The 15,194-nt window shown below is 68.6% G+C and overlaps 4 protein-coding genes across 7 annotated transcripts; 3 read left to right on the forward strand and 1 right to left on the reverse strand.

The window, feature by feature from the left end:
* Window positions 1–58: 58 nt before the first annotated feature.
* IL17RE (interleukin 17 receptor E) lies at window positions 59–3,769 on the forward strand. Its single transcript, XM_048957426.1, is given in 17 exon segments — window positions 59–131; window positions 133–247; window positions 339–354; window positions 629–784; window positions 876–973; window positions 1,043–1,166; window positions 1,233–1,372; window positions 1,447–1,515; window positions 1,606–1,672; window positions 1,743–1,924; window positions 2,027–2,074; window positions 2,150–2,195; window positions 2,276–2,424; window positions 2,496–2,564; window positions 2,656–2,707; window positions 2,780–2,881; window positions 3,030–3,769. Coding segments are annotated over 17 exon segments (2,127 nt in total). The 5' UTR covers window positions 59–66; the 3' UTR covers window positions 3,659–3,769.
* IL17RC (interleukin 17 receptor C) lies at window positions 3,662–7,628 on the forward strand (the record flags this gene model as incomplete). Its single annotated transcript, XM_048957427.1, is given in 20 exon segments — window positions 3,662–3,890; window positions 3,893–4,021; window positions 4,024–4,116; window positions 4,119–4,357; window positions 4,426–4,447; window positions 4,523–4,818; window positions 4,898–5,009; window positions 5,078–5,122; window positions 5,226–5,365; window positions 5,492–5,551; window positions 5,684–5,738; window positions 5,820–6,004; window positions 6,076–6,126; window positions 6,203–6,373; window positions 6,438–6,521; window positions 6,599–6,656; window positions 6,725–6,820; window positions 6,893–6,931; window positions 7,023–7,153; window positions 7,155–7,628. Coding segments are annotated over 20 exon segments (2,691 nt in total), but the record flags the coding sequence as incomplete, so codon positions are not given.
* Window positions 7,629–7,786: 158 nt separating this feature from the next.
* On the forward strand, window positions 7,787–10,725 carry CRELD1 (cysteine rich with EGF like domains 1). Its single transcript, XM_048957429.1, has 10 exons — window positions 7,787–7,999; window positions 8,506–8,588; window positions 8,656–8,766; window positions 8,842–8,933; window positions 9,011–9,187; window positions 9,279–9,374; window positions 9,457–9,540; window positions 9,645–9,740; window positions 9,818–9,961; window positions 10,028–10,725. The coding sequence occupies exons 1-10, from the start codon at window positions 7,802–7,804 to the stop codon at window positions 10,246–10,248; spliced, it is 1,302 nt and encodes a 433-aa protein (XP_048813386.1). The 5' UTR covers window positions 7,787–7,801; the 3' UTR covers window positions 10,249–10,725.
* A 153-nt stretch (window positions 10,726–10,878) lies between these two features.
* On the reverse strand, window positions 10,879–15,027 carry PRRT3 (proline rich transmembrane protein 3). 4 transcript variants are annotated; one of them, XM_048957423.1, is made up of 4 exons: window positions 14,934–15,027; window positions 13,080–14,012; window positions 12,866–13,006; window positions 10,879–12,579 (listed from the first exon to the last, which is right to left on the reverse strand). In XM_048957423.1, exons 2-4 carry the CDS (start codon window positions 13,990–13,992, stop codon window positions 10,898–10,900), a joined length of 2,736 nt encoding a protein of 911 aa, XP_048813380.1. In that variant the 5' UTR covers window positions 13,993–14,012; window positions 14,934–15,027; the 3' UTR covers window positions 10,879–10,897. The 4 variants fall into 4 exon arrangements, with proteins under 4 accessions (XP_048813380.1, XP_048813381.1, XP_048813379.1 ...); XM_048957424.1 differs by lacking the exon at window positions 14,934–15,027 and adding an exon at window positions 14,726–14,828; XM_048957422.1 differs by lacking the exon at window positions 14,934–15,027 and adding an exon at window positions 14,450–14,522.
* Window positions 15,028–15,194: the final 167 nt, after the last annotated feature.

Raw genomic sequence — 15,194 nt, forward strand, 5'->3', positions numbered from 1 at the left:
CTTTCCCACTCGTGTCTGCGCCGCCGCAATCAGGTCGCGGGCGGGGCCGCACGTGTTGCCGGAGGAATGCGGCGGGGCCGGCCCGGGGCGGGGAGCCGACACCGGAGGTGGGAACGGAGCTCGGCTACGGCACTCGGCCATGGGCTGCCCGGTGCGCTCCGTCGCTCTCCTCGCCGCCGCCGCGTTGTTGCTGCTGCCGCCGCCCGCCCGTCCTGCCGTGCCCCGCCCGCGGGTTTCCGCCAACTTCGTGAGCGCCGGGGCAATGGGAACGGGGAAAAGGGAACAGGGAGTGGGGGTGGCGGACGGGGCCGCGCTCATCCCCGTCTCTTTGCTTGCAGGACTGCCGGGCCAACGGTGAGTGGGGCCGCGGGGCTGTGCTCCCGGTGTGCGGGGCGGCGGCGGCGGGGCGGGCCAGGGTGGGGGCTCTCCGGTGAGGCCGAGATCGGAGCCGGACTTGGAGCAGAGCGATGCGGGGCGGTTCCCGGTGCGCGGGGTTCCCCCTCGTAAGGGATCTCTGTGTGTGGGGATCTCCCTCGCCGGGCCATTCCGGTGCGCGGGGATCCCCTTCGCGAGGACTCTCCCGGTGCAAGGCATGGCCCCGTGCACGGCTCCTCTCCTCTCCCGGCAGCCGACAGCACGCTGACCCGGCCCCGTTGCCGCCGGGGAGACCCCACCGGGCCACCGCTGACCCCGCCCGCCCTGGCGCTGAGCACGGCGCGGCTGTGCCAGCCCTCGCTGCCCTGCCAGCCCTGCCTGCGGGTGCGTCTGGCCGTCCCGGCCGCAGGTACGGGCTGTTCTCAGGGATGGGCCCCCCTTGTCCGCTGGGGGAACCCTGGCAGGGGACACCCCGACCAACAACCGTTGGCATCCTGCAGGAATCCACGGGCTGCAGCTTGACTTCCTGGAGCTGGGCTCTAACCGGGTTGGGTGGCTGCAGGTGTGGCAGCGGCACCAGGCACCAGGCGATGTGCCGGTGAGTGTGGGGCACGCCGCAGGGATGGGGATGGGCGGTGGGGCCGCTCTCACCCCCTGCTCCCCATAGTGGCAGGTTCAGTTCGACTGCTTCCCTGCGGAAAGTGGGCGGCGGGTCCTGGTGACCCTGCATACCATCCCTGACAGAGGCCTGGCCATCAGCCGCAGCCATGTGGTTGCCATTGAGCTGCAGGGTAAGGCTGGAAGGGAATGGGGTGCTTGTAAGGGTTGGCATTGACTGACCCTCCCTGTGCTCCCAGGGCCCGTCTTCACCCACACCTGGCTCCCTGAAGTGCGGGCCATCGAGGTGGCTGTGCCCGAGGGCCCTGCGCTGGTGGTGCGGCTGTGCCATCAGCTGGCCTTGGAGTGTGAGGAACTGCCACAGCCCTTCCACCGCCAGGTAGCAGCCAGCAGGATGCGGTCCCCGGGGGTCCCTGCACTCCCAGCATCCTCACATTCCCTCTGTGCCTGCAGCTCCTGGTGCCAGGCGGCCACCACGTCTCACTGCCGTATGAATTCCTGGTGCCCTGCCTTTGTGTTGAGGTGTGATCCCCATTGCACCCCTGTGCGCGCTGATCCGCACAGCGATGGGACGTGGGTGGCAGACACATGGTGCTGTGCTCTGCTCCCCAGGCCTCCTATCCACACCGTGACAGCCTGCGCAGCAAGCGCTGCCCCTTCCGTGAGCGGCCGGATGCCTGTGAGTGCCTGAAGGGACGCTGGGGAGGACACTCTGTCTCCTGGCCACCCTACTGATCTTATCCCCACAGATGGCCCTGACCTATGGTCCTCAGTGCACTTCCATGACTACAGCAGCAAGGACCAGATGGCCATGGTGCTGAGTGCCAGCTGTCCCCTGCATCCCCGGGCCACCCTGTGCTGGAGGGAGGCGGCAGCTGAAGCTGCACCGTGCCACAGTGTCCCCAACTCCACGGCAAGTGAGGAGGATCAGGTGAGGGGACATGGCTGCAGGGCACCCACTGGACCCCAGGATGTCCAAGGGTGCAGTGCATCCCTGGGGACAGATAGTGACACTCTCACTGTCCCTTGCCAGGCGTACACACTGGACAGTGTGGATGTGCACCCCCTGCTGTGCTTCAGGGTAAGCCCCCGGGGCGGGTACCGGCTGGGAAGGTGCCAGACAGGGTGCACAGGTGACCCCATGTCCCCTCCTCAGTTCTCCTATGGGAACAGCAGCCACGTGGAGTGCCCCCACCGCACAGGTGAGCCCATGGGTTTGGGATGTTGTCTCTTCCCCCTCAGGCACCCCATCGTGCTACAATGTGTGTTCTCTCTTTACCAGACACTGCTTGGAACGTGTCCCTGAGTGCCAGGGGACTGCAGCTCCGCCTGTGCCTCACCTCCCGTGTCCCCGCGTCCTTCAGCGCAGCGCTGTGCCAGCGCCGGGGCGGGCGCTGTGAGCCTGAGGCTCCCGTCTACACCGTCACGCGGGTGAGTGATGTAGGACAGGGGAGCTCAGGGGGGCAAGCTTTGCCACGGTGACCCTGCCTCGTGTTTTGCAGCCAGAGAGCTCTGCTCCAGGGGAGCTGGCGCTGCTGCTGCCGGTGCAGATCCTGGGCAGCTGCGTGTTGGTAAGGTGACTCCCAGCCCCGCTGTGCTGCCTGCATCAGGGTGGGGGGCCAAACCCCAAATCCTGCCCCCCTCATCCATCTCCCCACCCAGGTCTGGCGCTCAGATGTGCGCTTCGCCCGCAAGCAGCTACTCTGTCCTGATGGTGAGCGGAGCCCCAGGGCTGGTGGGGATTGGGCAGTGTGTCATGGCTGCCTGCTCACTGTGCCTCTCCCAGTCTCACACAGGCACTTCGGGCTGCTGGGGCTGGTGCTGGCCCTGGGGCTGGTGGTGACTGTGCTGCTCCTGAACTGCCGCAGCACCTGGAGGATGCCTAACGGTGAGAGGCAGCGGTTTGGGCAAGGGCCGGGGCACCCCGAGGGCTGGGACGCTCCGGGCATGGGGAAGGTCCCGGGGCGGTGGAACGCTGCAGTTCCACTGAGGTTGCTCAGAGCAGGGCTGTCACTGCTGTCCCCTCTGTCCTGCAGGTGAGGCTGCACGTGGCCGCCCGGTGCTGCTGCTGTACTCTCCTGATTCGGAGGAGCACCTGGCACTGGTGTGCGCCCTGGCCGAGCTGCTGCGCGTGGGGCTGGGCTGCGAGGTGCGCCTGGACCTGTGGGAAGCAGGCGGTGTGGGGCAGGCGGGGGCCCTGCCCTGGCTCTATGCTCAGCGCAGCCACGTGGGCCGCGAGCGGGGCACCGTCCTGCTGCTCTGGAGCCGGGGCAGCTCTCGGCTCTTCCGTTTATGGCGAGGGGGTGAAGGCGGTGGGGAGCCCCGCGACGCACACGATGTCTTCGGGGCGGCCATGGCGTGCTTGCAGGGCGAGCTGGGGGCGGCGGGGCGAGGCCGGGGCTGGGTGCTGGTGTACTTCAGCCGGCTCTGCAGCCCCCGCGACGTGCCGCGGCCCCTGCGGCCCCTGCCCACCTACCGCCTGCCCCAGGAGCTGCCCGGCCTGCTGGGCGCGCTGCGGGGCGGCTCCCCGCCCTCCTGCCGGCACCTCCGCGGCCGGGCCGAGGGGCTGCTGCTCCGGCTGCTGGAGGCTGAGGCCGGCAAGGGGGCGGCGGGAGGCGGCTCCGGGGGGCGGGCGGGTTCCCCGCTTCAGCCTGCCGGTACCTGAGCGTCTGCAGCGGGGCTGAGCTCGGGCAGAGCGTGGGCCGGGGGCCACACGGAGGACGGAGGCACTCGATGCGGCCGGGCTGAACGAGCGGCTGCAGGAGAGCGGCCCGGAACGGAACGGAGCGGGGCTGGAGTACGGGCACAGCCCTGGGACTGGGCAGCCGGGCTTCCGGCAGGGCCTGCTACGGAGGAGAGAGCGGGCCTCGCACGGGGCGGCCACGGCTGGGAGAGGCGGCTGGGCAGCTCCTGTCACTGCGGGGTGCCCGGCACGGCCCAGACGGGCTCCTCGCGCCTGGTCGTGGCTGCGTCGAATGGAATAAAAGCGCTGTTTACGTTTCCCCGTGTCGCTTGCCCTGGTGCTTTGGGGCGGCGGGCCCCGGCAGCGCCGCAACCCCGCGCCCGTCGGGGGCAAACCGGGCCGCGCCTCTCCACGCGACCGCAGGAGCCCGGTCTGCGGGATCCGTGCGGGGCAGAGCGGGGCAGGCCCCACCCCGGGGCGGTCCCGGGAGCTCGGGAGCGGAGCAGGAAGCGGGAGTCAGCGGTGGTGGCGGCGGCGGGGACCGTGGGCTGGGAGCGGGGCCGTGGGGCCGGGGCCATGGGGTGCCCCGGCCCCACCGGGCGCGCCCCGGGGCTGCTGCTGCTGCTGCTCCTGGCGGCGGGCGTGCGCGGGGCTCCCCGCGACGCCGTGATCTGCTCGCAGGTGTGTCGGCGTGGCGGGGGCAGCGGGGCCGCGGGGCCGGGCCGCGTCCTCACGCCTCCTGCCCGCAGGGCCTCGCCTGCCGCCTGCTCGGTAAGTGCCCGCGCCGCGGCCCCGCTGCCGGGCGGAGGGGAGCGGCGCTGACTCGGTCCCGCTCTGCTACCGCAGACGCCGACGTGCTGTGCGGGACGGAGCCCGCGGCGCCGGGCCCGGGGCTGGCGCTGCTGGGTCTGCGGCTGGAGCCGGCGCTGCGCTGCGCGGAGCCGGGCGGCTGCTCGCCGTGTCTGCGGGCCCGGCTGCGCCTGGGCCTCGAGCCCGAGGACGGTGCCGGTGACGCGGGGACGGCCGCCTCGCCCCGGCGCGACGTCGCGGCGCTGCTGCTGCTCTCCGCTCACGGGTTCGCCTCGTCCCGCTGCGTGGCCGTGGAGGTCCGCGCATCCTCCGCTCTGCCCGGCCGGCCCCTGGTACGTCTGCGCCGCGGGGGGGCGGGCCGGGGCCGTGGCACGTGGGATGTGGGCACGGCGCTGTGGTTTTCCTGCGCAGGGCTCGGTGCGGTTCCGCTGCTTCGAGGCACCGCTGGGCTCGGAGCTGCACGTCGCCGCCTACGGCAGCACACGCGGCCTCCGCCGGCTGAGCCAGAGGAGGCGGCTGCCAGGTGAGCCCCGGCCCTGCTGCGCCGCCCCACGCCTCCTCGCCCTCTCACCCTATTTACTATTCCTGTAGACTGCTCGTGGCCCGCTGCCCGGGCTGCCATCCCGCAGTGCCAAGGTAGGTGCCCGTGGCTCCGTGCTGGGCTCCCAGCTGGCCGTGCCGCTGGTGTGGGAGGCATTGGGGCACCTGGCACAGGGTGCCCTGAGCCGCCCGCATGCAGTGCCCAGGCTGCAGGTGTCGCCGGGGTTGACGGCGGTGCTGGTGGAGGTGCAGGTGGCCACAGTGGAGCTCAACTATACCCTGCGGCTCTACCACAACCACAGCCACGGTGCCAGCGGGTCGGGACACGTAGTGACGGCAGTGAGTGCCTGCCCCTTCCTATCCCAACACTGCTGCTGTCACCCCGCTGTGGGGTGGTGTGCTGTGGGGTGGTGTGCTGTGGGGTGGTGTGCTGTGGGGTGACCCACGTCTCACTCTTGGTCACAGAGTGGGCCCATGAACTATAGCGTGCCACTGGAGGAGGTGCTGCCCTGCCTCTGCCTGCAGGTAGGAGCCGGGCTGGGCGCTGCAGGGACACAGCGGGAGGTGGGAAGGTGTCACCATCCCAGGGGGGCCAGCTGGGTGTGAACAACATGGGCACCCTAAATCGTTTTTCTGCTCTCTCTTCTCCATCCACAGGTCTGGCCGGAGATCCAGGACCCGCTGCGTGCCACCCTGTGCCCTTTCTCCCATGGTACCAACACTGGGGTGGGACATCCATAGGGATACTGGGACATGGGCAGACGCCCACACACAGACCCCTCTCCCCATGCAGATGCACCAGCGTGGGAGCGACTGTGGGTGCAGACCCAACTGGTGCTGCATGATGTGGGGCAAACATTCACCTGCTTTGTCTCCGCACCCTGCGACCTCCCAGCTGAGCTGGTGCCCTGCTGGAGCCCGGCACCTGCCGCGCCGTGCCAAGCCCTGCCCGGCTTGCAGCAGCCTGTCACCGGGCAGGTGAGCATCCTCGTGGAGCCAGGACATGCCAAAGGGATGCATGGCACTGATGGGCTGCCCTCTGCCTGCAGGGACCACAGGAGTTCCAAGCGCTGCAGCCACACCCCAATCTCTGTGTGCAGGTAGCAGGCATCCTCGCCCCGTGGCTGCCCCACAGCTACTCCACGGCCATCTTATACAATTAGTTCTCTCCTGCAGGTGAGGAGCAGCGGGAGGGTCCGGCTGACACAGTGCCTGCGGGACCGTGAGCACCCTGGAGTGCTGCCTGGCCATGCAGACGACATCCTGGTGATGGAGCCTGGAGGGAACACATCACTCTGCGCCCTGCAGCGGGGCAACTGCATACCGCTCGCCAGCTTCGCTGCCGTGGTAAGGGTCAAGGGTCCCCCTGGTCCCTGTGGCTGAGGGTACTGCCACCTTGACTCTGGCTCAGCTGTACCCCCTGCAGGAAGCCGGCCGCCCGGGGCTGCTGGAGCAACAGCTGCAGGAGGACGTGGCATCGGGGCAGTGTATGCAGGTCAGTGCATGGGCAGCGTCTGGCGGGCACTGATGGGCTGGCACATGATGTTGTGTGATGTGTCCTTGTGCCTACAGCTCTGGCGTCCTGAAAACGGCAGTGGGGTCACACTGTGGGCTTGTCCCATGCACAAGTGTGAGTAAAAGGAAGGGATGCTGCAGGTGCGAGGGGCATGGGATAGGTGGTGATGCTGTGCCCCACAGACATGCGTGCCCGCTGGGCGCTGGCCTGGCTGGGGGTGCTGGTGTGTGCCGCCTGCATCCTGCTGCTGCTGCTGCTGAAGAAGGAGGACATGAAGGGTGAGCGCAGTGGGGCTGCACGTGGCCAAAATTGCATGCTCAGCACTGTGTCACCCTCTCTGTTCCCTGCAGTTTGGCTCAAGTCCCTGCGCACTGGGCATGGTTCCAAGGGTGAGTAGCGGGGATCACTCTGTGGGGCTGGGTCCCCTATGGGGCCACCCCCGTGGGGTTCTTGGGGGACACCACTGATGCTGTCCCACAGCCCCGTTGCGGGGACGCCGCGCACTCCTCCTGCATGCGGCAGAGCCGGTGGCAGAGCGTGCAGCCTGCGCGCTGGCAGCAGCCCTGCGCCCGATGGGGATGGCGGTGGTGGCTGCTCCAGGTGGTGGCAGTGGGGGTGGCGGCTTGGGGGCCGCTGCCGTGGCTGCATGCACTGCACCAGAAGGCGCTGCGGGGTGGGGACACCGTCGTCCTCCTCCTGTCCCCGGCGGCTGAGGCTGCTGCCAGGCGGTGGGAGGATGCCGCCGGGGGTGTGTCAAGGGCTGGGGATGCTTCTAGCGGCCCCAGTCCCCCGCTCGACCCCGGCAATGAGGTGGAACCATGCGAAGCCTTCGCCGCAGCTCTGTCCTGTGCCATCCCAGTGCTGTCTGCGGGCGCTGGGCGCTACGTGGTGGCCTGTTTGGAGCCCACAGTGACATCAGTGCCCCAAGTGCTGCGGGCAGCCCCAGCCTTTGTGTTGCCCAGCGAGGCCGTGGGCTTTCTGCAGGCACTGGCGGGGCGGCGTGGCTGCCGGCTGGAGCCCCACGGGGCCGCGGTGGCTGAGAGGCTGCGGAGGGCACTGGGTGAATAAAGAGCGATGTGGCCCGAAGTCCTTGGTGTGGCTGTGAAAAAAGGGCGGTGGCGCCTTTAAGGCGGCTCCCGGAGGGCTGTACGGATTGGCTGCGGGATGAGGGGCGGGGCGTGACGCGGGGCGCCGATTGGCGGAGGGAGGTGGGAGCTGAGTCAGCGGGCGCGGCGCACGCCGAGGGGCGGGGCTGGAGGATGGGGCCGCGGCGGCGCCTGGCGGCCGCGCTGCTGCCGCTGCCGGGCGGACGCGGGGGGGCCCGGCTCGGGGCCGCGCTGCTGGGGGCCGCGCTCCTCGGGGGGGTCCTCCTAGGAGCAGCGGGCAGTGAGACCCCCCCGGGGGACGGGGCCGAGCCCTGCCGAGCCTGCCGCGGCCTCGCCGAGAGCTTCAGCAGGGTGCGGAGCTGGGGCGGGGGGGGGGAAAGGGTGGGGGAGGACAGCATGGCGGTGAGATGGGGAGGGGGAGCACGGGGGTGGTGGGATGGGGTGTATGGAGATGATGAGAGACGTGGTGATGGATAGGCCACGTTGGTGATATCTTGGGGAGGAGGTTGACAACCTGAGCTGGGATCTTACATGGAGATAACATGGGGATTATGTAGGCGGTGCTGGGAGGGGAAGAACGGGGTGATGGCGTGCAGGGCACAGGGGGTGGCATGGTTTGGTGGAGGGGGACGAGGAGTGACATGGTTTGGGAGGGGATGGGTGATGTGGCTGGGAGAACGCAAGAGGTGATATGGCTCTTGGGGGGAGGCAGGGGGATGGCCTGGGAATGACAGAGTGCAGGGGAGGACAGTCCTGGGGAAGTGGGCTGAGTAACCCTGTGTGGGGGCTGTATCCATGGTGGGAGGGCTCAGCTGTGGGGTCCTACGGTGTCTGGGCCATCCCCCCTGCATGCCCAGGGAATGGAACGAACGGAGCACGAAGGCTTCGGTGGGGGCAACACGGCCTGGGAGGAGGAGAAGCTGGCCAAGTACAAGCACAGGTGAGCTGGTGCACATTGTGGGGACAGCCTTCGGAGATCCTCCATAACCATCAGCATGACCCCACAGTGAGACACGGCTGCTGGAGGTGCTGGAGAGCGTGTGCCCCCCCCAGGACTTTGCCTGCCACCAGCTGCTGGAGCGCAGTGAGGAGCACGTGGAGCAATGGTGGTTCCACGAGTGAGTGGGGGACATGGGGCTGAGGGAGGGCGTACAGGGGGGCACAGGGCTTGAGTACTGTGTGTGTGTCCCCAGGCGACAGCAGCACCCCGACTTCTTCCAGTGGCTGTGCATGGAGCGCCTGGCGCTGTGCTGCCCGCCCGGCACCTACGGCCCCGACTGCCTGCGTAAGTCCTGCAGGGAGCATAGGGGAATGGGAAGGGAGGTGCCCCATGTCCTCACCTTCCCCCCCATGTCCTCACAGCCTGTGCCGGTGGCCCCCAGCAACCCTGCAGTGGCAACGGGCGCTGTGATGGAGAAGGGACACGGAGTGGCACCGGGCTGTGCGTCTGCAGCCCCGGCTATGGAGGTCCTTTCTGTGCCGAGTGCGGAGATGGCTACTATGAGGCATCACGCAACCAGAGCCAGCTGCTGTGTGCAGGTAAGCACCGTGCTGTGCTGTACTGAGGGCTTTCTGCCCACCACCTTGTGCCCACCACCTTGTGCTCACCACCATGTGCCCACCCTTGCAGAGTGCTACCCGGCCTGCGGGCGCTGCACAGGGCCAGAGGACTCCAGCTGCCTGCGCTGCAAGAGGGGCTGGGTGCTGCACGAGCACCGCTGCATCGGTTGGTGCACAGAGATGTGGGGCTGGATATTGGGGTGGGGATCCCGGGAGAGCGCCGTGGGTTCATTCCCTCTGATCCACAGATATTGATGAATGCGGCACGGAGATGGCACACTGCAGGGCCAACCAGTTTTGTGTCAACACTGAGGGCTCCTACGAGTGCCGAGGTGCGAGGGCAGCGGGGTAGCAATGAGGTGGCAATATGGGATGGTCCCCTTCAGCTGTGGCAGCCCCCCATCTTCCTGTCTGTTCCCTCCTCAATACACTGCAGATTGCTCTACTGCCTGCATCGGCTGCATGGGCGCAGGGCCGGCGCGTTGCAAGAAGTGCAACAAGGGCTACCGGCGGGATGGGGCCAAGTGCCTGGGTGAGTGCTCTTGGCACACCTGTAGGGGGGATGTGGTGCCCAGTGCCCCCATGCCACTACCTGGGTGCTCCCTGCAGACGTGGATGAGTGCACCAGCAGCGAGGAGCCCATCTGCACGGGGCTGCAGGAGGTGTGCGAGAACACGGAGGGCGGCTATCGCTGCATCTGCGCCCCGGGCCACGTGCGCAGGGATGGGCAGTGTGTGGAAGACAAACCCCCCGGTATGGCACGGGTTTGGGGAGGGGGGCACGGAGGGATGCCCTCACCCACCATTGTCATCCCTGCAGATGCCCCAGAGAAGGGATTCTTTGATGATGTGACGGATGATGAGGTGGTGGTGCTGCAGCAGATGTTTTTCGGGGTGATGATCTGCGCCCTGGCCACGCTGGCTGCCAAGGGTGACATGGTGTTCACCGCCATCTTCATCGGTGCCGTGGCTGCCATGGCCGGCTATTGGCTGTCCGATCGCAGCGACCGCGTCCTGGATGGCTTCATGAAGGGCAGATAGCTGTGGGCGGGGGGTTGTGCGTGGGGCCCTGCATGTACCCCCCCACTGGTAAGAGTAGGGACCTCGTCCTCCCCGCCTTGTCCTATGCAGAAGTGGGGTCCTGCAGGTGCAGCGCTGCTGAGGGGGCACAGCATGCTGCCCCCCACCTCTCGCGTGTTGGGGCACTCTGCCGTAGGGATTGTGGTCCCCCCTCCCAGCACAGCACGGAGGATAGGGAGAGGAGAAGGGGGGGCAGGGTCCCCCCACCCCAAGCTCAGCTCCCCATCCCTAAATCCTCTTCCTTGTGTTCCCAGGGCAGAGCCCTTGTGCTTCCCCTCCCCAGCCCCTGTGTCCCCAGACAGGGCGAGTGTGGCTGGGGAGGTTGGGGGGTGGCAGTGGCCCTCAGCTCAACGCTGGTCCTGGGGGGGCCTCTCTGGATGCATGCACGTGGCAGTCGCATTCGTCCGTGGTCTGTCCGTCCGTCGAGGTGTGCTCATATCTGTGTGTGTATCTCAGGAATTAAAGCTCTGCACACCCACCATGGCTGCTGGGGGGCACAGGGCGCGGGGGCCTCCTGGTTGGGTCATAAACTTTATTTCTCTTTTTTTGGCACAAACAGAGCTGGCTGAGGGTCACAGCAGGAGGGGATGTGGCTGTGCGAGGTGACACCTCAGAGCTCAATGGTGTCGCTGGAGAGGCTGCGGGCGTCCACCTGCCTGCTGAGCGCCAGGAAGCTGCGCCGCGCCTCGGGCTCGGAGCTGGGGGGCTGCAGGGCCGGGGGGGTCTCCTGGTGGGCCAGCAGCTGCGCCCGGCTTGGCGCCTCCTCCAACGGCAAGCTGTCGGGCGAGGACAGGCCGTGCCGCCACGGGTTCCAGCTGATCTTCAGCGAGAAGCTCTCCATGGAGCTGACGGACACGTCGGCCTCTCCGCGGGGCAGCTCGGTCAGGGAGCTGCAGCGCACCATGCTGGTTTGGGGCTCAAAGGTGCGGATGGAGGCCCCGGAGCCGCGGCGCGGCCGCCCAAACAGCCCCTCGCGCAGCAGGTGCCGGCGGCACAGCGCCTGGTCGATGCTGCGCCGCAGGTCGATGGGGGATGGCGGGCGGAAGACCAGTTCGCCCAGCGAGGCCGAGGAGCCGTGCTCGCGGATGGCTGCCACCGCCACGTTGGGGCACTTGGGGCTGAGGCCTGGCGTCCCCGCAGCCACGGCCGCGTTGCTGTCCTTCAGCGCCCTCAGCGGGAGCTGCTCGGCCGGGTTGCGGATGAGGCTCTTGGAGATGTCTCCGGTGGGCGCGTGCTCATAGCAGTTGTTGGGATATTCGGGTGCTTGGGCCTTGCGCCCGGCGCAGAAGTACCGCACGGCTTTGGCCCAGCACGAGTGCCCCGCAGCCTCCTCCCTCCGTCCCCGCCACAGCGGCTCGGCCGCCCCCAGCAGCACCGCCAGCCCTACGCCCGCCTCTCCCACCCGCATCCATCCCATGGCCGCCCAGCAGGGCCACCCACAGCGCCCAGCCGGGCCCACGCCACCCCGCAGCCACGCGGCGCTGAGCAGCTGCAGCACGCAGCACGGCACCCCCAGCAGCCCCGCTGCCAGCAGCGCCCGCGCCCCGCATCGCAGCCCCTCGCGACGGGACCCCCGCCAGCCGCCCCGCAGCCCCCCCAGGAGCAGCAGTGTGGCGAACACGCAGCCCACCCCGTGCAGCGCTAACCCTGCGCCTAAACCCCATCGTGGCCACAGCAGATCGGCCGCCACAGGGGCGAGGCACTGCAGCACGGCCGTGACCCCCAGCGCGGGCAGCCCCCCCAAGGAGGGGGGCAGCAGGCAGAGCTGTGCCATGCGCTGCAGGCGGCCCAGCAGCAGAGCGAAGGCTCCCAGCAGCAGCGTGAAGGGCACGGAGCAGAGCAGCAGCGTGCAGCGGGGTGGCAGCCGGCCCCGCGCCCCATACGGATCCAGCAGCAGGAAGGTGCCCCGCAGCAGGCTGGCGGCCAGCAGCAGCCCCATGGTGCCCAGCAGTAGGGCGCAGTGGGGTGGCCGCTGCAGGATGGTCCCCCCCAGCCCCGCTGTGCAGCCCAGTGCCAGCAGCAGGCACAGCGCGGCCCCCACATAGGCGTGCACGGCCCAGGCGATGCGAAGGGGACGGCGTAGTTCAGCCCAGCCCGCTGCTGTCGTGTTGGAGCTCCCAGCAGTGCATGAAGCCCCCGTACAGATGCTGGGCTCTGAGGGGGGCTCGCTGGGCTCCGGCTTCATGGGACGCCATGGGGCGCGCTGCGTTGTCACCCATACCACTCCCTGCCGCCATGTGGCTGAGGGGACTGCGGTGCTGCTGGCAGCAGGGGGCTGCGTCCCTGTGGCATCTGCAGGTAGAGAGAGGGCTGTTCGTTAGTGGGGTGCCCCATATGTGGATCTATTGCGATGGCCAATGCTCCAGCTGAGTGCACTGTCTCTGACCCCACAGGGAAGCCCCCTCCTGCCTGGCTCTAACCGCGATAATCCCTATAGGCAGTAGATTAGGGCCATCGCTGGGCACAATCCTGATTGAAGGTGGCACCTCAGCCCAAGATAGCTGCCATCCCCTCGCCCAGCTGGTGGTCACCCCCCAGACCCCATGCTGGGACGGTGCTTGTCCACACTGCAGCTCACCTGAGCGCCTGGTGCTGGATGGTGTCCCTGCTGTGGGGCGCACTGTGGGCACGGTCACCTCGGTGGCATTAGGGATGCTGCCATGCCCCACAGCGCCCCGGACTCGCTGCGGGGAGCCGACGTCTTGCTCAGGGAGCAGCCCTGTGAGAGAGAGGACAGGTGGCACCCAGGGCTCAGTCACTGTGAGGTGTCTGTGCATCTTGCCAGCTCCTACCTGTATGAGTGCCAGGGGGGGACGTGCTGGAGATGGGTGGCGGTGTGATGCTGGTGCTGAGGGTGGGCTGGGGGTCCCGCAGTCTTGTTGACCTGGCAGGTGCCACATCCCCGGTGGTGGCATTGCTGAGTGGGGCTCTGCGTGTGCTTCTCTGATGCGCAGGCAGCAGCCAAGTCCAGGTCTCAGCCCTCACCTCCTGTGCCATCTTGGGTGACAGCCCACGGGATGGGGCTCTGTGCTCCCCCAGGGTGGAGGCAGGAGCAGTGCTGAGGTGACCCCATAGTCCCTGTTTGCTGCTGCCCGCAGCTGCTGGCTGTCCCCAGGTGTGTGTGGCTGCTGTCACCGCTCGGGTCCCCACTGCTGGCTCTGGGGTCAGGGCAATAGTGGACATGGTTGGCTGAGGGCTGGGAGTGCTGCCTGGCAGGGATGCACTCTGCTCAGATGGGAGTGTCCCCTGACCTGCCCAGGGTGGCCCTGTGTCTATGGGCACCTGGGGGGATGCCATCACTGGTGTGGAGCTGTGAGGTAGCTCTGTCTTCCCCCTGGAGCTGTCCTGGCCTTCGGCCTCACGTCCTTGCCAGGTGAAGGACTCCTCTACCACAGCCAGGGTTGTGTCACCTGCCAGGCTTGCCCCTGTCACCCGAGGTGTCCTAGTGACAGTGCCCAGCTGTGGCATTTGAGACCAGTGCACAGGACTGCCACCTCTCCAGCGCTCACTCTCGATGTTCCCAGCACCACTCAGCTCCCCCGATGCATCCCAGGCTGGAGGTGTCCCCAGGTGTCCCCAGGATGGGATGTGCAGGGGTACCCTGCCCTGCTGTGATGTCTCCTCTGGGGACAGTGTCTCCTGGGCCGTGGTGGAGACCCTGTCAGCCAGGAGCAGCGTCCAGGTGATAAGCCACACTGCAGCCATGGTGAGCCTTCACCTTCACCCTGCGGGGACAGGGGGTTGGTGAATGGGAGTGACGCTGCCTGGGGGTGGGGACTGTCCCTGTTTCCCTGCACTGGGGCCCGTGCCCAGCTGCGCCCCATCCCGGATGGTTCCTGGCTGCATCCCAGCTGGGCCTATTCCCGGTGTCCCCGGTGCCAGTAGCCCGCATTCCCAACGCTCCCATTTGCAGCGGCCCTGGTGCCGGCAGTCCCCATCCCCAGCGTCCCCATCCCCGGTGCGGATGCTCCATGGTGCCTGTGCTGCCCGCACACAGCATCCCCGGCGTCCCCGCTCCCGGTGTCCCCATCCCCCGTGTTCCCGGTACCGACAGCCCCTCTCCGCCGCGCTCCGTTCACCTTGCCGCGTCCCCGGCTGCCTCCCGCCGCCCGCCGCAGCCCGGGGAGGCCCCGAAGCCCGTACCGCCGCAGCCCCCGCTGACCTGCCGCTGCCGCTGCCGGTGCGGGCCGGGCTCTGCGGCGGAGCGGGAGGCGGCGGCAGGCGGTCACGCGCCGCTCCGAGCCGCGGGCACCCGCACCGGGAACCCGCCCGGCACTGGGGCGGGAGGGGCGGTGCGGTGCGGTACGGCGGGGCAGGGACGGGTTTCCATAGGGGATGCTAAAGCGGGGCAGGCAGCGAAGGCAGCCTTTGTGCCGGTGACACCCAAATCCGGGGGTGACTCTGCGTCCCGGCCACCCGCACCCGAGGTCTGCGTTACCGTGCAGGGCGCCGTTCCGAAAAGGTGCCCCCAAGAGGCGAGGGGCGGCACCGGCACCCCCTGCCCGCTGCTACTGCAGCACCGCTGCGCCGAGCTCAGGGCCGGGGAATTTGGGCAATGCCGGCCCCACAAAGGCAGCAGGCAGGCGGCTGATCCCGGGATTAGCGGCGGGGAGGCTGCGGGGCGAGCGGGGCAGTGCCGGCCTCACCCTGCGCACGGGCGGGCTGCGCCCTCCGCCCCCGGTATCTCAGCCGCCGCCGTTCCTCCGGCTCCGCACAGCTCCCGCATCCCCGTGCCGCCGGCGCTCTCTCGCTCTGCCCGGTGACTCAGGGCCATCTCCGCAGTGCGTGTGCGTGTCTGTGCCCCGCGCCACCTGGGTGCCACCGCACCCCTGCGCATCACCCCCACGTCTCCACGGAGGCCAGCGCGGGGGGGGGAGCACCGCTCACTGCTCTGCATCCCGAAACGC

This window comes from Lagopus muta, chromosome 11 (genome assembly GCF_023343835.1).
Source record: "Lagopus muta isolate bLagMut1 chromosome 11, bLagMut1 primary, whole genome shotgun sequence".
Lineage (NCBI taxonomy): Eukaryota > Metazoa > Chordata > Aves > Galliformes > Phasianidae > Lagopus > Lagopus muta.

Bases quoted from the DNA above. Each gene is read 5' to 3' on its own strand.
- CRELD1 (XM_048957429.1), top strand. From the start codon at position 7,802: ATGGGGCCGCGGCGGCGCCTGGCGGCCGCGCTGCTGCCGCTGCCGGGC. The intron at 8,934-9,010 runs GTAAGTCCTGCA...ATGTCCTCACAG, and splicing joins CTACGGCCCCGACTGCCTGC to CCTGTGCCGGTGGCCCCCAG. The intron at 9,375-9,456 runs GTTGGTGCACAG...TCTGATCCACAG, and splicing joins GCACGAGCACCGCTGCATCG to ATATTGATGAATGCGGCACG.
- PRRT3 (XM_048957423.1), bottom strand. From the start codon at position 13,992: ATGGCTGCAGTGTGGCTTATCACCTGGACGCTGCTCCTGGCTGACAGG. The intron at 13,007-13,079 runs GTAGGAGCTGGC...TCTCTCTCACAG, and splicing joins CCCCCCTGGCACTCATACAG to GGCTGCTCCCTGAGCAAGAC. The intron at 12,580-12,865 runs GTGAGCTGCAGT...CTCTACCTGCAG, and splicing joins ATCCAGCACCAGGCGCTCAG to ATGCCACAGGGACGCAGCCC.